Consider the following 26,619-nt stretch of genomic DNA (forward strand, 5'->3'; position numbering starts at 1 on the left):
CTAAAAATACGATTAAAAGAAGAAGAGTGAAGAAAATTCTTCACATATATATTGAAGGGTAGATTGTACAGAATGAAACATTTTGGCCGGAGCTAAGATAAGAGAAATCCTGATAATATATATATATATATATATATATATATATATATATATATATATATATATATATATATATATATATATATATATATTTATATATTTGTTAAAAAATACAAAGCTTAACAAAAACAGAAAATTGTGGAATCTTTGAGAGGGAATTGAATAATAAATGAATCTATTTTAAGAGACATGATAAGCCAGGTAGATTAAACTTAAACTAGAAGCATGAGGGACATAAGAAAATGGGATGTGGTTAATGGTAGACAACTCTATAGATATATCGTTAGCCTAGAAATACAGACAAAGGAATTTCAGGATAACAAAGGCTACAAATAAATTGAGAAATTCTCATAAATTGGATGAAATATTGTGGATTAGTTTTACTATATGAGGAACCTAAACGTACCAGAATTTACACTTTGGAAAGAATGCAACAGAAAAAAAACATAGAACCAATGAAGGGGTAAGTAAAAACTTGAGGGAGAAATGACGCTTGAAGGAAAAGATAAATTTTTGACCACTGATTAATTTAGGTAAAAAGTGAAATAAGAAAATTACTGTAAAGGGAAGGCGGAAAGATGTCAGATACATAAGATCAAATTAAAAGAGTTTGAAGGAATATTTGAGAGGGGATGAAATACAAGAACTTTAACCCTGAACCTGAACCCTAAACCTAAATCTTAACGCTGAACCAGAACCTTAACCTGAGCCTCAAACCTGAATTTGAACCTTAACCCTAAACTTAATGAAGAACCTTAACCCTAAACTTAATCAAGAACCTTAAACCTAAATCCCAACCTTAATCCTAAACCAAAACTTTAACCCTGAATCTAAACCTTAACTTTAAGCATGTACCTTAATCCTCGACAAGAACCTTATCCCTGAATCTGTATCTTAATCCTAAACCTGGACATATTCCTGAACTTAAACGTTAATCCTAAATCGGAACCTTAACCCTAAAACTGAACCCTAATCCTTAACCTGGAGCCTAACCCTCAACACGAAGCCTAACCCTTAACCTGGAGCCTAACCCTCAGCATGAAGCCTAACCCTCAACCTGAACCTTAACCCTAACACAATAATTTAATCCTGAACCTGAACATTAATCGCAAATCTAAACCCTGAATTTGAACCTTAACCCTGAATTGGAACCTGAACAGTAGCCTTAACACTGAACCTTAACTCCGAACATTTACCCTGAACCTGGACTCATTGCGAGCACTTGAAGACGGGAGTATGACCTTCTGCTTTGCTGTAAATAACTTAAACTGACCAGTTTGGTGCACGTGATCTCATCCATGGACCACGATACAAGAGGCAACGATAATTAAATGCTTTTCTCTGTGGCTTTCTCCTGTTTAAGAAAAATTTTTATGATCTAGAAAAATTACATATCTATGATAAAATAATCCACATTTCGCGTTATTTACTCGCTTGCTGCAACTGACAATTAAAAGAGGCTATTAAACTTCTGCTCTCTAATATTACTGCTAAGACCGTTAACCATTAAAATACGTTACAAAATTTAGTATTCTCTTCGATATACGAATGTATAGACGGTTATCTTCTTGCAAGAAAGAAAAGGAAATACACAAGGCACTGAAATTCAAACATCTTAAAAAAAATGGAAATGTTGATAATCAGAGAAACTATAAACTAAGTTACTGTATTTTACAACTTTAGACCAGCTGTGTTATACGATTAGAAAGCTTAAAAATTCATCTATTTTACTCCGTACTTAAGGAATCGGCGCACTAAAGGACCTTGAGACCTTCCATTATATTTACTAACACGTATTTTTAAATGGCGTTCATTGAGTTAACATTGTTTATCGCAATTGTCAAAAGAATTTTACCGCCATGATTAATGACAAGAATGTGTTTTCTAATAAAGTCTTTATAATTAAGAGATTATCACAATCATTAATTAATTTAATGCTGTTTTGGTATGCAATCTCATTTATGGCGTGATCTCAGAAATTCAAAATATATACCGATTTAAAAATGGAGTAATTACTCACAAGTGTCCATAAAATATGCAATTCACAAATAGTGACACTTGTGAATAATTACTCCATTTTTGTATTAGAGAGATCACGCCATAAATGAGATCGCATACCAAAACAGCACCATTAATTGTAATACCTTAACCACAAATAACGTTAATTTCAAGACCTATTGTAGGCTTATCCTCTCGTTTGCATCATGAATGGATTAAAACTCTTTCTGTAAGCTAGTGCATTTACAACAGTCTTCACTAGAAACATTACAGATCATATGTTTTTGTTACACAATATTATTCGTAACTGCCCCTTCAACGGCGCTGTATTCTAATCGCTGCAACATAGTTCCATCAGCGGAATTGAGATTGTCACTGTGATAAGACGTCATATCTGCAACTACAGTAGCATAAAACAAATGTCTACTTCATTTATTTCTCAGTAATGTGCCTTTATTTTGTTAAGAATATTACCAACAAGTTAATTTCATTAACTTAACGTAAATTTCATTATTCTAGAAATATTTATCATAGCTTCATTCAAAAAATATATTTCTCGTGAGATTATCAACTCGAAGAACTTTTTTTTTTTTTTTTTTTTCAAAACTGCATGATTTTAGACCTACGATCCTTAGTAATTTTATAATTGAACAGCTGGTTCTACAAATATATTTTCTAGTTCAGTTCTATCTCGTTCAGCAGTTGTGGTCTCGCTGTCTATAACAACCATTGCACTGTTAACGCCCTCTTCCCCTTTTAGAAATAATGTGCCTTTTCTCTAATCCTTCTTTGTAAACTGCAATTAATACAATCCGGACAGACATATGCCATTCATATATCGTCATCACGTATGTCATTGCAACGTAAGGATTTTGTTTAGGGATTTAGTAGAATTTGGTCCGTTGTTGTAAAACCGGAGTAGCCTGTAAGCCACAAGTCTGGATTGTCGTTATGAAAGTTTTTTTTTTTTTTTAATTAGATTAGGATTTGTTTCAACAATGATAGTTATTATCTAGGATAAGAGAGGCATTTAAGAGAAAAGTCAATCATCATTGTGATTTCCATTACTACATTATCATCATTGCCAAGATTTTAGTCAGAGATGCACAAGTTTCACTTGGCTCTTGAGGGGCCATTTCGTAGGGTAAATTGAATGTCAATTAGAATGCAAATATCAAATTTAAATAGATTTCAGACAAATATCAATATATATAAAATATATCCTAAAAACACGAAACAAAGATGGCCGCAGTGTGAGAATTAGATGGTTGGCGAAACGTTGGTTGGAGCAGACATGAAGGACTGAAATAAATGTCAGTAGTAGAGAGATTCTGTAAATATATATACACACACACACATACTTATTAAATACAATAACCAATACAATGGAACTTACAAGTCAATCAGTGGAGGAATGCTTTGATAGTTTCCCAACGTTTTTACATTTTCACTCTATCTTTTGATACTAAAGAAAACGAAATATCCAAGGATACAAAACCGGTAGTTGAACTTAAATCTCACGACAGCTCCATCTATTGGAAAGTGTTAGAATCTATACCTTTGATACCGTAGAAAACGAAATATCCAAGGATACAAAGCTGGAAGTTTAACTCAAATCTCACGACAGCTCCATCTATTGGCAAGTGTTAAGAATCTATACCTTTGATGCTGAAGAAAACGAAATATCCAAGGATGCAAAACGAAGTTGAACTCAAATCTCACGACAGCTCCATCTACTGGCAAGTGTTAGAATCTATACCTTTGATTCTGTAGAAAACGAAATATCCAAGGATACAAAGCAGGTAGTTGAACTTAGATCTCACGACAGCTCCATCTATTGGAAAGTATTAAGAATCTACACCTTTGATACTGAAGAAAACTAAATATCCAAGGATACAAAACTGGAAGTTGAACTTAAATCACGCGATAGCTCTATCTATTGACAAGTTTTAGAATCCCTACCTTTGCTACTATAGAAAACGGATTACCCAAGGATGCAAAACGAAGTTGAACTTAACTCTCATGACAGCTCCATCTATTGGCATGTTTGTTAGATTCCATACCTTGGATATTATAAAAATTGGATTATCTAAGGATACAAAACGAAGTTGAACTTAAACCTCAAAACAGCTCCGTCCATTGGCGAGTTAGTTTGAATCTATACCTTTGATACTATAGAAAACGGATTACCCCAAGGATACTAAACTGGAAGTTGAACTTTAATCTCACAGCAGCTCCATCAATTGACAAGTTTGTTAGAATTCATACCTCCGATACTATAGAAAATGGATTATCCATACAAAACTGGAAGTTAACTCACTTCTCCCGCCAGCTCCTTCTATTGGCAAGTCTGTTGGAATCCATACCTTTTTGATACTATTGAAAACTGATTATTTAATTATACAAAACGATGATGAACTTAAATCTCATGACAGCTCCATCTACTGGCAAATTTGTTGGAATCCATACCTTTGACACAATAGGAAACCGATTATCCAAGAATACAAAAATGGAAGTTTAACAATCTCACGGCAGCCCCATCTATTACCAAGTTTTTTAGAATCTATACCTTTGACACTATATTAAACTAAATATATTAAGGATGCAAAACGAAGTTGAACTTGAACCTCACGACAGCTCTGTCTATTGGCAAGTTTGTTCAAGACCATAAAATTTTACAATACTCCATGCCAAGAATTACAAAGAAAAAAAATCACTGGCATGAAACTCATCTATTGCCAAACGACCTCAAGTTTGGCAAGAACTCTTGAACCTTCGTAGAGCTCAATCTATGGAAAACACTACTTTTCTAATGGAAGACTAAATTTTGTTTGCAAGAATTCCTTTATACCAAGAAATTGGTTTTATGGTATAATCAGTTCCCCGTGATATCACAGCACCAACTCAAACATTTGACCCCTGTGCAGCAACATTCAGATGGGGGTGACCAGAAAGATTTAACTTTGAACTTTCATTTAACAATTCTAAAATATTCTTCCCTACCTGTGTAGATATCAGAAGGCAAAATATAATGGGATAAACTTACATAAAAAATCAGTGTAATCCAATGCCCTTTTATTTTTTTTTATTTTAGTTAATTCCGCTCTTAAACCTAGCTGAATAGCATTATCAATAATGGTGAAATATCCTATCCATAGCTAACGACACTTACACTTGTAGAACGTCAAAACTACACTTACCCAACCGTTCAACAGCACACAACTTTACTGTAATCACATGAAAACTACTTTTAACCATGGCCAGCCTAGGTCCCAAGATCACTGCTATTTGATTTTCTGTACTTCGTTTAACTTATCTCTCCGGTATTATCCAGACTAAAGTCTATACTCTAAATCAGTTTCAAACTACCACTATTACACCCATGATAAAATAGCCTTCAACCTAAAGTCATCCGGATAGAGTAAATTGCAAAATCTAACATCGCTACTGGTTCCAACAGTTAACTCATTGGTGATAAAACTTGAGAACTACAATATCTTAAAGTTCATACTTTCTTGAGATTTACTTGGGTTGCTAAAACTTACCAGCTGGTCATCTATTCCGTAGTTTTCATTTTGTTAAAATTTGTCAAATTTAAAGACTGGTACCCAACACTTCACCGTTGCAGTATTAATTAAATCCTAATCACTGGCCACTTCAAAGATTTCAGTCTTTTGAATTCATAGGAAGTTTCCCTTGGCTTTTAACGGGGCATTTGATAGGAAAAGATTTATAAGTGCAAATAAGGATTAAATTTTTTATTTCAACAGCAATGTAAAAGTTTTGGAAAAAAAAAACGTGACACCATTGAGAATTACAAGGTTAGACAGCTATTGTACAGACGTCAATCAATGAAGTCCGTCAGACTTACGACACCAAAGTTATAAAACTATTAGTTAAAAGGAGATTCTGAATTTGATAATGAGCCAGAACCCCACTAAAACAGTAAATAAAGACAGTAAATAATGCAATGCAACTACAAAGCGTCAGTACAAAGCTGCTTTGGTAGTTATTTGAAAGGCTTAATTAAACCTTGTGTTACAAGAAAAAGTTCAAACTAACCTCACAGCATCTATTGACAAAGCGTGCAACTACACTATACCCCATGTCATGAATAAAAACCCTTTACTAGACATAACAGCCCGATATTTTCAGGCCCTTTAATATACTGACTCTGAGGAAAGGTAACCTATGCTCATCAGTAATGTCACTAACTATTTAATTCGGTTAATTAAAATTTGGAAATCAAATTACCTGAAATTACACCAGAAATTAGGCTATGTAGCAGTTCAGGTAGGGGGTTGTGTGGACGAGTCATTGTATGACCATGAAAAAATAGTAAACAGATTTTGTAGATTTGAGAACAAAACCCTCAGAAGAATATTGGAAGTTAAATGGACAGGATTAAAAATTAAATTACTCTAGTGCCATATGTGGACGAGATAATGGTAAGGGGCAGATGGGTGGTTTGGGTATGCTCTTCGCAGAGTTGACCAAACTTCAATGGGCTCCACAAGGAAATGGAAGAGTTGGAAGCCCCAGACCTACATGGCTGAGGACTATAGAGCGTGAAGTAGCAGATGACGAATGGAGAAATATTTACTTAAAAGCTCAAGATAGACAGACTGGCGAAATCAGAGGTCCTTTACGTCAATCGCTATAAGAGAGTAGGTGAATGGTGTGTTCTGAAGTAAAACTTTCTTGTCAAACAAGTACTCCTCGAATCTAAGCAAGGGCAAAATCTTCCTCATCTAAGGAAGAATAAAGTTGCGAGTTTCAGAATTTCTTGCTACCATAACAGGTACCATCAGTCTTCCTGTATCACAATCCATTCCATCACGATGCATCATGTCCTTAAAAAGAAAGTATGCAAAATTGAAGACAGTGATTATTTAGCAAATGTTTAAGCTCTTTAAATTATTCGATTGACCACTGTAAAGCCAGATATCCTTAAAAAATTTAGCCAGCTTCAACTATTAAACCTCACTGAATAGACTTGTCAAATTCAGTCGAAATTTCCATAGCCATGATAACTGTAGTTCCCATAGAATAACTTTAAAATGAAAAATATTTCCATTAACCAAAAATTTGTTAGAAATACCCAAAATACAAAAAAGAAAAAAAAAAAGCCAGTCCAAAGATTAATGACCAGCCTAGGGATACTTAACACCCAACATTGGCTATTTTGGTGCTAGAAGTACTGTGAAGTATCTCACTGGGCGTGTTTACCATAAGAATAAAATACAAGACGCCAAGATAGAGTAAATATATTAAGATAACTAAAAAATTAAGTTTATTAATTAGTACCTTTAAGTCACCCATTCCTTAAATTTCCAACAGTCTTAAACTTCGAGGAACACAAAGAATGAAAACCTTCCTCTTATTTGTGAATATACACCCAGGTAATTAGTAGTGAAAAGGTAACTTGGTAATTAAAGGTTTCAACACTAATAGCAATCACATGTTACAATTAAAAGGCTTCGTTCATAATCTATAACGTTTAGTTTTCACGACCGTACTTTACATTAAAAGAATTAGCGATGTTAATCCAATGACATACTACTCACTTCGCCACTTATCAAAATTTGGTCTAAATTCTTGCAAGTTATCCTAAACTCTTCAATGACCATGTGATAGAACAGGTTGTCTTTAAATTTAAAGAGAAATGTAGTGTGTTTACAAGAATATTCTACCGAAATCTCAATAACTAGAAAAACTAAATGCATTAACAGTTGTGAGATCGCTAGATGGCTAGCGGCAAATAGTTTTAGAGCAGACATCAATTGTTTAAAAAAAATACAGAAAACTAATTATCCTAACAATAGTTAAGAAAAGATAATTTAAAAAAAAAAAGTTCACACGGTACCAGCACCTCATTATCACAGTAAAGAATCTGGATTTATATAAAACACTAAAACGCATTATTTACAATGGAACTTACAAGTCTTTCAGTGGAGGGCGGTTCTCGCAAAGAGCGGTAACATATTTACAATTTTTGTCTATACCTCTGATGCTATAGAAAACGAAATATCCAAGGATACGAAACTGGAAGTTAAACTTAAACATCATGACAGTGCCATCTATTGACAAGTTTGTTGAAAACAATGAAATGTAGACAATACTTTTGACAACTATTAACGTTAGCATTGTTATTATCAATATTATCACCATCATAATTTTTATCATCGAAACTATTATCATCATCTCACTGAAATGGCAGATAAAGATTGTACAGATATATTTGTAAAATATTAAAAATTATTATTATTATTATCATTATTATTATTATTATTATTATTATTATTATTATTATTATTATTATTATTATCATTATTATTATTATTATTATTAAAATTATTATTATTATTATTATTATTATTATTATTATTTTTAATATTATTATTATTATTATTATTATTATTATTATTATATTTTGCATAATTATAAACAGTTTTACAAATCATCACTGCAAATCACTTATTTGTATTATTACTTATCATCATCATGTGCACTAATTCACATTGAAAAAAGTTGTCAAACTAAATTTTGATACATAATAATAATCTTCCCTCTCTAATTTATTTGGGCTAGCTCTGTGAAATCTCCATTTAATAATAATAAAAGAGTTGTATAATGAAATAAGGAAACAAGCTTTCATCAGAAACCCCGAATAATAAGGAAATGAAAAAGGCCTGGTCAAATAAACAGGAACCTTAGGGGTTGATTCACGCTATCGGTCCGGTCCGGTCACTCTCCAGTCTCGGTTCGCTCTCGCTTCGGTCTAGGTACCGGGGTGTTCACACTTTCGGTCCAACCAGAGTCTTGTCAAAATATGAATATATGGAAAAAGCATAACTGTATTGGAATATTGTTCAGTGATACTAGGAAATGTATTTACGCAATGAACATTAGCCTGTTATAGTAAAAATTATTTTTTTCTATCATGACTGCAGCGAGAGCTGACCGATAGTGTGAATCATACCTAAGGATGACGTTACATTCTCTTTTAAATGGGTGAGCTTGAGCAACTGAGTATTGCCTTAATCTAAGTATGAAAGGTCAATCTGTGTGGTGACACATATAGCCTAGTCTGCACAGTGACGTCACAAGCAGGCAAGTGTGTTACCATCTACCTATATACAGTAGCTGCAATGAGAAGGAAACAGATATCAGGAAGTAGTGATGGAAGATTATTTTGGCGAAGATATTATCTATAAAGAAACACTAAAAGAAATAATGATATGAACTGAGAGAGAGAGAGAGAGAGAGAGAGAGAGAGAGAGAGAGAGAGAGAGAGAGAGAGAGAGAGATCCTGGAAAATATAGCTCTATATTGAGGAGATAGGGTCAATTTTATATCATAGATTTCTTTATTACTAATCAGTTTCACGTAAGATATTTTGTACAATTATATACAGTTTTATAAGCATAACATGTAACCTCTGCAATTATTTTCCTCTTTTCCCTCAACATTCCTCTCTACATTCAACATCAGTGAGTGGACTAGGGCTCTCCTTGCGGGTCTGTCTGATAATTTGCTTTGGGTGCTTTATACTAAAGACGATGAACAGTCTTGCTAAGAATAAAATAAATGACACTAAATGGAAGCTATTTCAGTTTATGACTTACTTGACGTTACATAGCTCCCTGAAACATATCCTACACACTTTACTTTACTTTAAGGGCTGCTTTTCTAGTCCTATACTGCAGGGGAATCCTATTCTCTAAACGACCTTTTGTAATTCATTCTATCGTATATATTCCAAGGCATTCAGCATTTCACGCCGCATATTTCTCGTTTATTGTTAAATCCACATTATCAAACCCCTAAGACGACTAGAAATATTTAACTAAAGGCGTCTTTATACAATGTAGCCACAATTTAAACTGCAAGTAGTATTTTTCTATGCATTTGCTAGTTAATTGCAGTACAAATATGTTTAGTCCTTGTTTGTATTATTACTAGCATCATCATTATGTGTACTAATTCACATTGAAAACAGTTGTCAAACTAAATTTTGATATATAATAATAATCTTCCCTCTCTAATTTATTCGGGCTAGCTCTGTGAAATCTCCTTTTAATAATAATAAAAGAGTTGTATAATGAAATAAGAAAACAAGCTTTTCTCAGAAAACCTGAATAATAAGGAATTGAAAAAGGCCTGGTCAGATAAACTGGAACCCTAGGTGTGGTGAAAAATATGATGGATAAAAAGTGGACTGTATACTTAAAGTTGTTACTGACTCAAAAGCCGCCACAAATGTCTTTTCGTAACAACTGTCACTATTCCCTTTACGGCTTCTCAGGAATAACGAGAGATTTCTCTCTCCAATAAACTTAATTATTAGTGTAACCGATATTCAAAAGCACCACAGTCATATAACTCTCAACAATAGGGCTACACTAAGTCCTTTCACTTACTGAGCTGTCATTGTTAACAGGAACTCAAATCATAAGTTTCAACAAAGTACAACGAGACACAAGTTTTTACTTTTCCCTCTCTCTCTATCGCGAGTACTCACGGGTAGACTTTCCGACCTTAGAGGACCGCAGTTTGTAGTCTCGTTTTCTATAAGTACAAAATTCTTAATATGAACACCTTGATGTTAAATAAGTATCAGATCAATTCTTAATTACCAACTGTACATTAAACCATAAATCAATAAAGGATATCGAAACGCACTTGTTACTTTACAGTCAATTAGTTTAATAACTAAAAGTTGAACATAAATGCGTGATTAAGCAAAGACAAACTCAAGGGGGTTTACAAGTCAATGGCACTTCACAAAATTACGACAAGTCCCAAAAGTAAGAGTAGATCACTACTTACGATCTTATACACACACACACACACAACCACCACCTCGACAACACGATAACAGATCGGCTCAAGTTTGAGCCCTGAGGCTCATGAGCAAAAGCTGTCTCCTTCGTCGTGCATTCGTGTTTTATACGAGGAAAAGAGACAAGTTATACAATTACAATAGATACAAGACTGCTTACAAGATTTACATTAACACAAAAAACCTTTTAGTAAATTCAAAGATTGATGTCAAAAATAAATTCAAGACACATAGTGTGCAATCTCAAACATATTCTTTAAACATAATTAACTGGTTGGTGGTGTGTGACAAATTCAATCATGATCAACGTCATAACCATATAGTGCACATACATACGCACACACACCTAAGCAGGGGCGTAAAAAGGGTGATCTAAATGTGCGAACAAATCATCCTTGTTGGTCTTCTGACCCTTGACCTCTCCTAATGGGTACTCTGGAGCAAGGCAAAACAAGATATTACACTTACAAGTTCTACTCTCCTAATCCTCTAATGGAGAGGCATTAATCAAGGTATTATTACGTTCTCAACTACTACGGCACATAGTACAACATATGAATTCAATTACTGTATCTGAGCGTTACTGTTATGTAAAACCATTTCGCTGTGCTTAATCGCACTCCAAACACTACATGCTAAAATCATAGTACACACAAATAATCAATTAATGTAAGAGTGTCATTCTCGAGTTAGATGTGGTTCTTTTAACTCTTATCATAACATGCAAAAGAACGAACATATTTCTACAAAATATGAAAACATGCAAATTTTGGTCTCATGAATAAAGACAACTGCAATAACATAATTTCGTTTGTCATTTACCTTATAAACGACACTTCCCAATAATAATCAGCCAATAATTCTTAAAAAGCATGCAATAATAACAACCTTACGCTAAGAGGTAGATTATAGTTATACAGAGGAATACACAAAACATTATATTAAATTGTTGTGAGAAGAATTCTTCACACCCTCCCCCGCAAAAGAAAGGGAAGAGCCTTACAACAAATTCATTGGGTTTTCACAAAGTTCCATCTCGAATCAGCTGTTTCCTTTGTTCATCGGCTTTAACAGCAGCTCTTCTCCTAGGCCGCCGATCAAGCCTCATCTGCAATGGTGGAGCTTCTCTCAAGTCATCCTTCGTGGTACTCTCCGACTCACCTCGAATGTCCTGGGGTTCGGCCTCACCTTTTTCATCTTCTTGGTTGTCTGTTGTCGATCTCTCATTCACATTACATTCAAGTGGAATGACATGATTCAGTGGTCTCACAAAATTCCCGCTTGCTGTTTTTATCTCAACAGTCCTTATAACATCATCAGGTCCTGCATGGAGTTGCTTGATGATTCCTAAAGGGTACTTGTGTCTCTTACAATTCTCATTAACTATAAGAACCAAATCTCCTACATTTAAAGGACAGATATTTGAAGACTCGACGTTCCTGTGTCTTTCCCTAAGAGAAGACATATAATCGTGTAGCCATAATTTCTCAAACTTCCTTATTGTTTCACACAATTTGGCATAGTTCTCCTTCAAATCGACGTTCTCATTGTAAGGTAAGTCGACGAGTTTGTTCAAGGGAGGAGCTATTGCAATATTTCTGCCGTATAGGAGTTTTGCAGGAGTGAGTGCGTCATCAGCGTTATCTTCATTGACATATGTTAGGGGCCTGTTATTGACGATGTTTTCAGCTTCAGCTACGATGGTGTTGAGTTCTGTGAATGAGATCCTTTTCCTAAACAAGGCCTTTTGCAAACAGCTTTTCACTACCCCGATCAGTCTCTCGTAGAACCCTCCTTTCCATGGGGCTCTGGGAGTAATGAATTTCCACTCTAAATTACTGTCGGTAAGGTAATTCCTTACCTCTGGCTCTTCACTGATATCTCTCAAAAACTTGCTAGCTGCAACAAAGTTCGGTGCATTGTCACTTATTAAGAGCCTTGGAAGTCCGTGTTTGGCTGCGAATTGCCTAAAGACCAGAATGAATTCTTGCGCATTCATGGACTTGCACACATACAAGGCAACTGCTCTTGAAGTAGCGCACGTAAATAACAAGACATACGCTTTCTCATTTTCAGCTTCACTCTCAGATACATTAATGTTTCCTGTATAGTCCACGCCAACACAGGAAAATGGCACTGCATGTTTCACTCGCTCTGGTGGTAAGGGGGGAAATCCTGGTACACTTAGGGGTTGATTCTGCACCTTCTTACACAGAAGACATGCTTTCAGAATCTTCTTCACGGATTGGCGAATTTTCCCTGCCCAGAACTGCTGTCGTAGAATGATTACTAATGTATTTGTGTTGCAGTGTAGGTTAAGTACGTGGTAATGTATCACTATAAGTGGCCATAAGGGGTGTCGACTGGCGACATACACTGGATGTTTAGCAGATACTGACAAATCTGCATTTTGAATTCTTCCTTGACACCTAATGACACCACTTTCATCTACATAAAGACCTAACTGTCTGATAAGATTCCTTAACTCAGAGGGAACACTAGGATGTTCTTGTAACCCATTGTTCAATGCATGATACAGTGTTGGGAATGCTTGACGTTGCATAATCCTGATTAGCACAAGTAGATTATTACTTTCCTGGAATTTCTCAGGAAATATTCTTCTTCCAAACCTAATTAATCTGCCTACAATTCTCAATGCATGTTTCAATGAAGAGAATTCTGCACAATTAAACGTAATCACATCATCATCGGGAACTCTCAAACTTGGTTCTGCTAGTATTTCATTTACGTTAACCAATTCTCTGAAAACTACATCTTCTTGTTCTGGGAATTTATTTTGGTCAATGATCCAGGTGGGACCATGAAACCACAAAACTGACTTACCCAAAAGAGACATTGAAATACCTCGTGTAACCAAATCAGCAGGATTTTCCTCGGTACATACATAAAACAGTCTGATGTTATAATTGGATTTCAAGTCCTTGATTACCTTTACTCTATTAATTACAAAGACTTCCTTGGATCTTTCATAAAAAACCCAACTCAAAGCAACCTTGGAATCACTCCAAACAGTACAATCTGAAATCTTATCCCCAAAAATCTCTAACAAATGAACAGCTAGGCGTGTGCCTACAGTTAAAGCAAGTAATTCTTGGCGGGGAATAGTGAGCGGAGGGCTCGGGGCCACTCGAGACTTGCTAATTAGCAAATGACTCGTTTGTTTACTGCTAACAACATATGCGCAGGCACTATAAGCCACCTGAGAGGCATCAACAAACACATGCAAGTTAAAACTTCCTTCCTCAAAGCAAGATCTAGGGACTCTGATCTCCTCAGTGGTTTTGAGTTGGCCTAATAATTCGTCAAACTCCTTCTTCAAATCAATCCTCAGATCGCCATCCCAAGTAGTTTTTAGTTCCCATAACTTCTTTACAAATAGTTTCCCCTTAATTGTCACAGGATTTAACACTCCTAAAGGATCAAAGATGGTTGAAAGGAGAGACACAACCTTTCTCTTCGTCAAGGTACAAATATTTCCCAAATTACTGAGATAGGTAACAATCTGAATGGGGACTTTTACTCTTAATGAATCATCACTGGTGTCCCACAGAAGACCAAGTAGTTTTACTGCGTTCAAATCCACAGTATCAGGTGTATGTCTATCATTAAATGAGCTCAAATTACTTGCCCATTCCCCCAAGGGCATATTGGCTCCCAACATAATTTGATTTACTTTATGACTCTCGAGTTCTAAATCATCACAATTCTCATAAGTTTTCATGAAGTTATCCACATAAAAGGACTTCATTACTGAACTTGCGATGGGATCTGAGTGATTCTTCAAATGGTGCTGTATTGTCTGATTCAGCAAAAAGGGTGAGCAAGTAGCTCCAAACAATAAGACCTTAAATCTAAAATTCTTAACATGCTTAAACTCTCTATCAGCAAACCATAAGAATCTTGTGAAATCCCTGTGGCTTTCATTAATTCCTATTCTAAGGAAAGCCTTACTTATGTCCGCTACTACTGCATATTTATTCTGACGAAATTCTACTAGCATATCCGTCAGTTTCATTGCCAGATTAGGTCCAGCATGCAAACAATCATTAAGGGACTTGGCTTGTTGTGACTCCTTACTGCTTGCATTAAAAACTATCCTAATCGGAGTCGTAGCAGATTCCTTAAAAACTGGATGGTGAGGTAAATAATGGTTAATGCCATCAATTGGATGAAAAGAGTCATCCTCAACTTCTATTTCCTCAATAAATCCTAACTTGACATACTCGTCTAAAACGGATTGATATTGATCAAACAATTCTGGTTTAGACTGAAAGGCTTTCTTAAGTGAATATAATTGACCCAATGCCTTCCTATAACCTGTAGGGGGCCTGGCATCATTCCTAAATGGCAAATCAACAGTATATTTGTTACCATCCTTCACAATAGTCTCACTGAAATGTTCGATCGTTGCTTGATCGCTATAAGTACGTGCATCATCACCAATGCCAATTGCATCTAATGACCATAATCTAGAAATATCATCATCATCAAGGGGATTCACAGGCGCAGAGATTTTTGAACAAACTATGCTCTGCGTACTTATTAAAGATTTCATACTTGATTCAACACTGATAACATTACATGCCCATTTTGGCATGGGACCAAAAATAACAGCACCAGCAGTACTATTAATCACACCTATATCATCATAACTGGATTGACAATATACAAATGCATTATAATAATCAGCACCAGCAATCAATCCTATGTTACTTAGAGTATCTGATTCAATATCCATATCTGCTAATTTAACACCTCGTTCTTGCAATCGCAGATATACTTTATGTAGTCCAGGGGTATATATGGAAGTATTAACATGATCACAAACAACTGCATTTAACTTAATACGTTTAGTACCCGTTTGAACCTTTACTCGTACTACATCAAACAGTTTAGTTTCAACCTTATCTCCAAATGGAATTAATGTTAGTCCCACTCGTTTTATCGGTACTAAGTTCAATTGCTCAACAACCTCTGGATTAATAAATGTTCTTTGGGATCCGCTGTCTAGAAATGCTCGAACCGAGAGTTGATTCTCTCCATTAGTCAAATGAAATGTTGCTGTGGGTAAGGCTGTCGGTCGAAGGGATACAATACTGTTAACAGTTACTCGATTACTATTAGCATTATTCTGAGGATTACCATGATTACTAGCGGTAGCCGCTTGCTGAGTAGTGTTCGAACTAGTTTGTGATTGAACAGTTACTTCAGAGTTATTATCCACTCTACTAGGATCTGATCTAGTTCCTGATTGTTTCCTAGACGAATTTACGTTAACACTAGTAGGATTAGGCATCAATCTGACACATAGGAATGTGTGATGTTTACCGTTACAGTTAAAACAATTGGACCTACTAGTACACTCAAATGAACGATGGCCCTTTCTCAAACAACCAAAACATAATTGCAGTTCATAAATGCGCGCTCTTCTAGAATCTAATGTGGCATATTTCGTACAGAGCTTGCCGCTGTGTTCGCCTTGACAAAAACAACACAAAGTGTGTTTCTTAGGAGTGGCTTGTACATTAGTTCTGAAAGCACTATTAGGCGAATGAGTCTTATGTTCGTTTTTCGGACCTTTGTTGCGATAAGGGCTGCCCTTAACAGAATTTGATGACCCTGAGGGAGGATCACACGTCTCATCTCCACCTAGAATCGCTATTAACATTTTGATACCGTCTCTCACTTCATCAATACTAAGAATGTTACTACGATACGTATGATACAAGTATTTCTTGGTTTTGGCTGATAAGCAACGGATTACAATTTCCTTCTCATAAGGATCACCACCGGGTTGACCTGTTAAAGTAACTAACTGTTGAGAGACATTATTCCATGCATTAAGGAAATCGGTCAGCTGATCTGCGTCATGTTGCGGACGTGGTAAATCCAACAACCGTCTCCTTAAACTCTGTTCTAATTTCGCAGCATTGGAAAAACGGTCTTGAAGTTGGTCTAATGCCACGGCATAATTAGCCGGAGTTATAGCTAAACCCGCAATGGCTTCACGTGCCCTACCTCTAAGATAACCATTTAGCATAGTAAACTTTACGACATCGTTCATATCTTTCCTATCATGAACAACTGCTTTAAAGATAGTCCAAAAGGGAAGCCATTGTTCAACCTTTCCGTCGAACTCAGGTATAGGAATTTTAGGCATCGCTGGTTGTGGAATAACAGGAGGAGGCTCCTCTTCCCTATTGGTAAGTTCAACTGCTGAGTGTCGAGCGCAAGTGAGGAAATTCTCAGTTCTGGCTACAGTGTCCATTAAAACCTGTCCGTTAAGCTCTTTATAGTATTCATTAGCGGTTGACCGTAACACATAGGAAGCTTCGTTAAGTGCCGCTACCTGTAGCTGTATGCTCTTAGTAGAAGACTGTCCGAAATTTGGTACCTCACTCAAAAGTCGTTCAACTTGTCTTATAGCATTATCATACAAAATGAATGCGTGACTACAATCGTCTGCAGACATCGTGATAAAATATTCAATTCAAAATCACTTACAAAACTCAATAATAATGTCAATAATGACAAGGTAAATCTTCAAAACGTCAGAGTAGACAACACTGCTTGCTACATAAACGCACAAAGGCAAACACTAAAGTCAACAACTAAGTTCTACAAAAATAATTGAGAATTCATAAAAAATTCAATTTGCAATGAGACGGAAAAATTACCCGTCGTCTCGTTACACCTGAGTACTTTCTCGTGACATGAACCACATCTACTTCAAAACAAAATGAGAATGACACTCACCTGGTTGCCGACCTGTTATTTCGGGATGTCGTGTAGGTGTGTGTGTGGTAACTCAGAAAACTATGTGCCAAAATAAACTCTTCATAAGGGGACAAATGCTTAAAAGATTCGTCAAACAAGTCTGATAAAGATCGATCTGATTCTAAATTACAAAAATCAAAATTATGTGTTCAGTATTCTGAGTACTAAAAACATCGGTAACTAATAATCTTACATTGATCCTTACACGCGTAATTCAGCGTAATTAATCTGCGTGAAATCATCCGGTTCGAAGGACCAAAAAAGGGAAAAAAGTGTGGTGAAAAATATGATGGATAAAAAGTGGACTGTATACTTAAAGTTGTTACTGACTCAAAAGCCGCCACAAATGTCTTTTCGTAACAACTGTCACTATTCCCTTTACGGCTTCTCAGGAATAACGAGAGATTTCTCTCTCCAATAAACTTAATTATTAGTGTAACCGATATTCAAAAGCACCACAGTCATATAACTCTCAACAATAGGGCTACACTAAGTCCTTTCACTTACTGAGCTGTCATTGTTAACAGGAACTCAAATCATAAGTTTCAACAAAGTACAACGAGACACAAGTTTTTACTTTTCCCTCTCTCTCTATCGCGAGTACTCACGGGTAGACTTTCCGACCTTAGAGGACCGCAGTTTGTAGTCTCGTTTTCTATAAGTACAAAATTCTTAATATGAACACCTTGATGTTAAATAAGTATCAGATCAATTCTTAATTACCAACTGTACATTAAACCATAAATCAATAAAGGATATCGAAACGCACTTGTTACTTTACAGTCAATTAGTTTAATAACTAAAAGTTGAACATAAATGCGTGATTAAGCAAAGACAAACTCAAGGGGGTTTACAAGTCAATGGCACTTCACAAAATTACGACAAGTCCCAAAAGTAAGAGTAGATCACTACTTACGATCTTATACACACACACACACACAACCACCACCTCGACAACACGATAACAGATCGGCTCAAGTTTGAGCCCTGAGGCTCATGAGCAAAAGCTGTCTCCTTCGTCGTGCATTCGTGTTTTATACGAGGAAAAGAGACAAGTTATACAATTACAATAGATACAAGACTGCTTACAAGATTTACATTAACACAAAAAACCTTTTAGTAAATTCAAAGATTGATGTCAAAAATAAATTCAAGACACATAGTGTGCAATCTCAAACATATTCTTTAAACATAATTAACTGGTTGGTGGTGTGTGACAAATTCAATCATGATCAACGTCATAACCATATAGTGCACATACATACGCACACACACCTAAGCAGGGGCGTAAAAAGGGTGATCTAAATGTGCGAACAAATCATCCTTGTTGGTCTTCTGACCCTTGACCTCTCCTAATGGGTACTCTGGAGCAAGGCAAAACAAGATATTACACTTACAAGTTCTACTCTCCTAATCCTCTAATGGAGAGGCATTAATCAAGGTATTATTACGTTCTCAACTACTACGGCACATAGTACAACATATGAATTCAATTACTGTATCTGAGCGTTACTGTTATGTAAAACCATTTCGCTGTGCTTAATCGCACTCCAAACACTACATGCTAAAATCATAGTACACACAAATAATCAATTAATGTAAGAGTGTCATTCTCGAGTTAGATGTGGTTCTTTTAACTCTTATCATAACATGCAAAAGAACGAACATATTTCTACAAAATATGAAAACATGCAAATTTTGGTCTCATGAATAAAGACAACTGCAATAACATAATTTCGTTTGTCATTTACCTTATAAACGACACTTCCCAATAATAATCAGCCAATAATTCTTAAAAAGCATGCAATAATAACAACCTTACGCTAAGAGGTAGATTATAGTTATACAGAGGAATACACAAAACATTATATTAAATTGTTGTGAGAAGAATTCTTCACACTAGGGGTTGATTCACGCTATCGGTCCGGTCCGGTCACTCTCCAGTCTCGGTTCGGTCTAGGTACCGGGGTGTTCACACTTTCGGTCCAACCAGAGTCTTGTCAAAATTATAGATATAGTGAAAAAGCATAATTGTATAGGAATATTGTTCAATGATACTAGGAAATGTATTTACGCAGTGAACATTACCCTGTTATAGTAAAAATTATTTTTTTCTATCATGACTGGAGCGAGACTGGAGCGAGAGCTGACCGATAACGTGAATCATACCTAAGGATGACGGTATATTCTCTTTTAAATGGGTGAGCTTGAGCAACTGAGTATTGCCTTAATCTAAGTATGAAAGGTCAATCTGTGTGGTGACACATATAGCCTAGTCTGCGCAGTGACGTCACACGCAGGCAAGCGGGTTACCATCTACCTATATACAGTAGCTACAATGAGAAGGAATCAGATATCAGGAAATAGTGAAGGAAGATTATTTTATCGAAGATATTATCTATAAAGAAACACTAAGAGAAATAAAGAAATGAACTGAGAGAGAGAGAGAGAGAGAGAGAGAGAGAGAGAGAGAGAGAGAGAGAGAGAGAGAGAGAGAGAGAGAGAGAGAGAGATCCTGGAAAAATATAGCTTTATATTGAGGAGATAGGGTCAATTTTATATCATAGATTTCTTTATTACTTATCAGTTTCACGTAAGATATTTTGTACAATTATATACAGTTTTATAAGCATAATATGTAACCTCTGTCATTATTTTCATCTTTTCCCTCAATATTCCTCTACATTCAACATCAGTGAGTGAACTAAGGCTCTTCTTTCTGTTTTGTCTGATAATTTGATCTGGGTACCTCATACTAAAGACGATGAATAATCTTGCTAAAAAGATAATAAATAACACTAACTTAAATCTTTGGAAGCTATTTCAGTTTATGACTTACTTGACGTTACATAGCTCCCTGAAACATATCCTACACACTTTACTTTACTTTAAGGGCTGCTTTTCTAGTCCTATACTGCTGGGGAATCCTATTCTCTACATGACCTTTTGTAATTAATTTTATCGTATACATTCCAAGGCATTTAGCACTTCACGCCGCATATTTCTCGTTTATTGTTAAATCCACATTATAGAACCCCTTAGACGACTAGAAATATTTAACTAAAGACGTCTTTTTGTAATGTAGCCACAATTAAAACTGCAAGGAGTATTTTTCTACGTAATTGTTAGTTAATTGCAGTACATTTATATTTTCTAGTTATTGCAATTTTCATGCCAGTTCACGGTCACATTATCCTCCTTGCCTTCCATGTCCAAATCCATCATTATCTTTAAACAGAAGAATAGTTAAACTAAATTTCTCGTGCAAGTTCGTGATCATATGATTCTGATTTAGTTTCGGTTACACAAGACGCCTTTTAAACAAAATATGAATCCCAGCATTCTTAATTTGGCTTACATTAAAAAACTTAGCAAAGTAATCTCTTTTCCGCCATATTATCTTCTTCAGCCGGTATACAAAATGAGCAGGCACCGGGTGAAAAAAACAAAAACAATTCGAGTGAATATTAAATGAAGTTGAAGATTGTGCTTAACATTTCAAACACTGCTATGAGTAATTTACAAGACAAAAACTTTCCCCTATGAAAGCTGTGGAATGATCTAGATATATTTCACTTGCATATTTGACATCAGCTGTTGTTCAAAATACGTAGATGCAAAGCGTTCTAGCTTATCTTCTGATCAACAAAGGAAAGAGACTTGACCATTGTGTTCCAGTTTTTGCTCGCTAACAATCCTCTGTAGTCTTACACAACTCTTAGACAAAAGCTATGTAGCATACTTAACTCGTTTTCTTTGTTTTCTTGCCACAGTAAAGTAAATATTACTTATCTTATAGAATAACCCGTCTTTTTTTCCACTGTCATTTCACAATACATTCACCAGAAACTACGTCACCATTTCATAGAATATATCCATAGAAGATTGTTTCTAATTAGTTTAATCACGTTTGGAATATCTGCAAAGACAAAAAACTTGGGGGAGTTTTGTCTATGGATGTTCAAAGGACAAACTTAGTTTCGACGGGATTTATAACAATTGTTTTCCATAGACGGAGATTAGTAGGATATAGATCATGTACTATATATATTATTTGATACCGTACGGCTTCCACTATCTAGATGAAATCTAGTAAAATATACATATCTGAGTCATCATATTGAAGATAAATAGGCTGCTTCGATCCATTGACCTAGACCTACAATGCCTCTCTGCGTTATAACCTGCACTATAGACCTTGGCTTGTATAAGGCGTGTCCCCCTTTATCATACATACAGTAGCTATACTGCTTGTTAATACAGTATTCATCCTATCAATTCATACGACTAGGCCTACTATTTTTTTAATAACATCAGGCTTTGTCTTTAGGAGTTGTAAGATGGATGCACAAAGTGCCTGGTTCAAGAGTAAAGTTCTTAGCTGTGTCTCTTGACGCTATTTCTGACGGTAACGGGAAACCTTTCATGTTTCTTAAACACCTGTGGCATTTGTCTTATGCTCTCTGATGGAGCCGTTGGGCAGAGACTAGGTCATAGGTTTTACTTTTCTTGCGAATGGATTTTATTCCACATTTATACAAATTTAGTTTAATATATGGTTAATTTTGATTTAGTTTCAATTAATGATCTTTCATTTGTTCCATACAATTTCCGGCTACTTAATACGAAATAAAGTTTTTGACTTTTACTATGAAAGTTTGCTGCTAAAATTTCATGAACTTGTTTTTATAATAGTTTGTGGTCATTATAAAGTATCTTACTTTATAAAATGTGCATACATCGGTTACTGACATGATAAATGCTAAGGAATGTTTCATTTTGAATGGTTTATGTTGATAGTGTCCATAAAGCAAAATCATTTTTTACGTCATTTTAAAAGTAAATAGTTGCAATTTATTGGAATTTATTAAAGTAAACAAAGCAATATTATCAAAAAATTCAGGTGATTAGTTAGCGTTACAGGAACATACTTTTTCGTGGATAAATATTTCATAGATATTACCAGACATTTAAATTAAACTTCTCTTTGCAAAGCTTCAGTAAATGTCAAATGAAATACAAGTTGATGCCATATATGTTAAATATTGAGAATTCAAAACAAGGAAAACATTTGAAATTGTTTTCGGATTCGGTTTTAAAGAAAATTTGCTTATGAGTGCATTTCTACCTTCGCCAACTTCGTTGCGAAGATTATGTTTATTTGTTTGTGTCTGTCTATGTGTTTAGGATTCGCATAACTCAAAAACTATTTGACCAAATTTCATAAAATTTGGTGGGATGATTGGCCAAGAACAATTTTATTAGATTTTGGGAGTGATTGGGCCAAGAGTCAAGGCCAATGTCACGAAAAGGTGAAAAACGTCTTTTTGCCATATCGTGATCAATTTTCATCTGATTTGCATGAAACTAGTGCCAAAATGTGCATAATTTCATCGCCAATCTTTTGATATACAACATGATATAGGAGAGGGGGTATGCTATCTACTGAGTACCCGCTCTAGTTTTAGTCTGTGCACGGTCAGTTTGATTGTTTGATATTTATTTTCTTATCATTTCTAATATAAATTGGTTTATTATATTTTAGTATATTCCAAAACAAAGTATTAAAATAGATACTCAAAATCCAGTTACGGATTTTTCCTTAAACTGAAAATGTCTAAATTTTGCAGTGAGAACAAAAAATATTCGCAAATCTATGATAACCATGCAAACGTTTGCCAAATAGAAATGTAGTGCATTTCTATTTATGATAACTGTTACACTTAAAAGTATATACATACTACAATGGCTGCATTTGTAGTTGCTGTATATATATAAATCATATTATTATTATTATTATTATTATTATTATTATTTGCTAAGCTACAACCCTAGCTGGAAAAGCAAAATGCTATAAGCCCAGGGGCCCCAACAGGGAAAATAGCCCAGTAAGGAAAGGAAAGAAGGAAAAATGAAATATTTTAAGAAGAGTAACATTAAAATAAATATTTCCTATATAAAATATGAAAACTTTAACAAAACAAGAGGAAGAGAAATTAAATAGAATAGTGTGCCTGATTGTACCCTCAAGCAAGAGAACTCTAACCCAAGACAGTGGAAGACCATGGTACAGAGGCTATGGCACTACCCAAGACTAGAGAACAATGGTTTGATTTTGGAGTGTCCTTCTCCTAGAAGAGCTGCTTACCATAGCTAAAGAGTCTCTTCTACCCTTACTAAGAGGAAAGTAGCCACAGAACAAATACAGTGCAGTAGTTAACCCCTTGAGCGAAGAAGAATTGTTTAGTAACCTCAGTGTTGTCAGGTGTGTGAGGACAGAGGAGAATCTGTTAAGAATAGGCCAGACTATTCGGCGTATGTGTAGGCAAAGAGAAAGAACCGAACCAAAGAGAAGGATCCAACGTAGTACTGTCTGGCCAGTCAAAGGACCCCATAACTCTCTGGCGGTAGTATTTCAACGGGCGGCTGGTGCCTTGGCCAACCTACTACTGTTCTACGCACTATTCTAGTTCCGTGCAGGTATCCAATTGTGACCATAGTATACTTTTAATACACAGCTAATAAAGTCTAGCAGAATTGCTGTCAACGACATTATTATGACAACTATCTAAAAGGGACAATATAAATATCTGCGCATATTGCACCAATTCTCTTAAATCCACTGACTGACACAAACACGAGAAACTTTCTAGTGTGTTTTAGTAATATCCAAACGTTCCTAATCCACTCTTATCATATTCATCACATCATATCACCCGAAGCTTCCCAAAATAGCAGGGTTGTAGTGGCCGATGTGTTAACGTCCCTGACTAGTGAACGCCGGACTGGGGTTCGAGTCCCACTCAAATTCGTTAGTTCCTTTGGTCGCTGCAACCTCACGAACCTTGTGAGCTAAGGATTGGGGTTTGGGGGAGCCTATATGTCTATCTGCTGAGTCATAAGCAGTCATTGCCTGTCCCTCTTTAGTCCTAGCTTGGGTGGGGAGGGGTTTGGGGGCTGATCATATGTATATATGGTCAGTCTCTAGGGAATTGCCCTATTGATAGGTCAATGGCATTGTCCCTTGCCTCTGCTCATTCATGAGCGGCCTTTTAAACCTGTAAACATCCAAATAGATTCCATAATCAATCAAATCTGGGGTCTTGAAAACTAGGAAATGCAACATACAGGAGGTCACCTTTAACAGAAGCTCAACCCCACATTTCTGCAAAAGGAGGCAGAATTGTGGGAAACGGGTAAATGCGAGGCAAATGGTAAAATGCATATATAAAAATTACATTGATGCAGCGGGCCTGGTAATTATGGGAGAGGGGATGTGAGAATGGTAACCTGATCTACGTTTACTTAAAGAATTCTTCATGAAATATCTGTTAAGCATATCTGTCTTTAAAGTCTGTATCGAAGTGCACCCTATTTCTTATGATTTTTTTTATGACTTTTCAACACCATTAATTTGCAGAGACAAAACCTTTCCTTAATCGTTTAATGTTTATTTGTGTTTTCTTGTATATCTCATACAATTCTTAACCATTCTATGATGCAATCATAGAATCATATAATAACATTGACTTGCAATCTACGGTGCTCAAATGAGTAACGTGGAAAATTCACACGATACTAAAGTGCAATGTAAGTGCAAGGGAAGAGCTAGCAAAGTGGATTTGCTAGACCTCTTATGAATTTGTTATGCAAGATATTTCTGGGCTACCTATAACGTATTGATCAGTCTAAACAATACGCCCACACTTACCAGACTTGCCAATTTTTACGATTGATCAGAAATACTTTGAGAATGCTCCTGCTCTCATCAGTTTTCTATCATTAATCGTATTAATATAACCTCCCATGCTAGCAGTGTAACAAATTATGGTGTTATCATGACGATTAAGGTGGTAAATAAACCAATTTGAAGTAATCATTATCTACACCCATGGAAGCAAAGGGTCATGGTTAGATTTCACTAGTCGTCTCTATCTTGTGCTTTTAATTCAATACTTCTCCATTTGTCATCTCCTACTTCACGATTCATAGTCCTCAGTCATGTAGGCCTGGGTCTTCCAACTCTTCTGGTGCCTTGTGGAGCCCAGTTAAACGTTTGGTGAATTAATATTTCTTAGGGAGTGCAAAGAGCATGCCCCTCGCCATGATTTCATCCACATATGCCAGTCGAGTAATCTCTCTTACAGTTTCATTTCTAATCCTGTCCTGTTATTTAACTCCCAATATCCTTCTGAGGGCTTTGTTCTTAAATCTACTAAATCTGTTGGAGATTGTTTCATTGTCATACCATGACCAATGTCCATACAGGAATACCGATCTCACTAAACTGATATATAGTCTGATTTTCATATGTAATTTCAGGCAATTTGATTTCCAAATTTTACTTAACCTTGCCATTGTTATGAATTGCTTTTTTCAATATTTCATTAAACTCTAATTCTAAAGACCCTATATTGGAGATCATAGTTTCTAAATACTTAAATGATTCTTCCTCATCAATCCTTTCTCCTTCCAATGATATTTCATCTTCCATTGCAAATTCCGTTCTCACCATCTCTGTCTTTCTTTTATTTATCTTGAGCCCATTCTCCTGTGATATTTTATGCATTCTGGTGAGCAAGCATGGTAAATCCAGTGGTAGGCCTACTCTTCTAATAAAAACAGCATCATCAGCATACTCGAGGTCAACTAATTTCCTATCACCAATCCAGTCCAATCCTTCTCCCCTATCTGTACCTGTTCTACGCATTAGAAAATCCATGAGGAGGATAAACAACATGCGGATGTTATTTCAAAAATACTAAATACTAGTACTAGGGAGTGTAAGTATCCTAAATATGAGAAAGTGCCTATAGTTACACTATCTTTAAAAGGCGCTCTCAATAATCAGGACTCGAGTACATACATATATATTTTGA

General features: G+C 35.6%; 1 protein-coding gene across 1 annotated transcript; it reads right to left on the reverse strand.

The window, feature by feature from the left end:
• Positions 1 to 11,963: 11,963 nt before the first annotated feature.
• Positions 11,964 to 17,435, reverse strand: LOC137617682 (uncharacterized). Its single transcript, XM_068347681.1, has one exon. It carries the CDS (start codon positions 17,433 to 17,435, stop codon positions 11,964 to 11,966), a length of 5,472 nt encoding a protein of 1,823 aa, XP_068203782.1.
• Positions 17,436 to 26,619: the final 9,184 nt, after the last annotated feature.

This window comes from Palaemon carinicauda, chromosome 23 (genome assembly GCF_036898095.1).
Source record: "Palaemon carinicauda isolate YSFRI2023 chromosome 23, ASM3689809v2, whole genome shotgun sequence".
In the NCBI taxonomy this organism is placed as follows: domain Eukaryota; kingdom Metazoa; phylum Arthropoda; class Malacostraca; order Decapoda; family Palaemonidae; genus Palaemon; species Palaemon carinicauda.

Bases quoted from the DNA above. Each gene is read 5' to 3' on its own strand.
- LOC137617682 (XM_068347681.1), bottom strand. From the start codon at position 17,435: ATGTCTGCAGACGATTGTAGTCACGCATTCATTTTGTATGATAATGCT.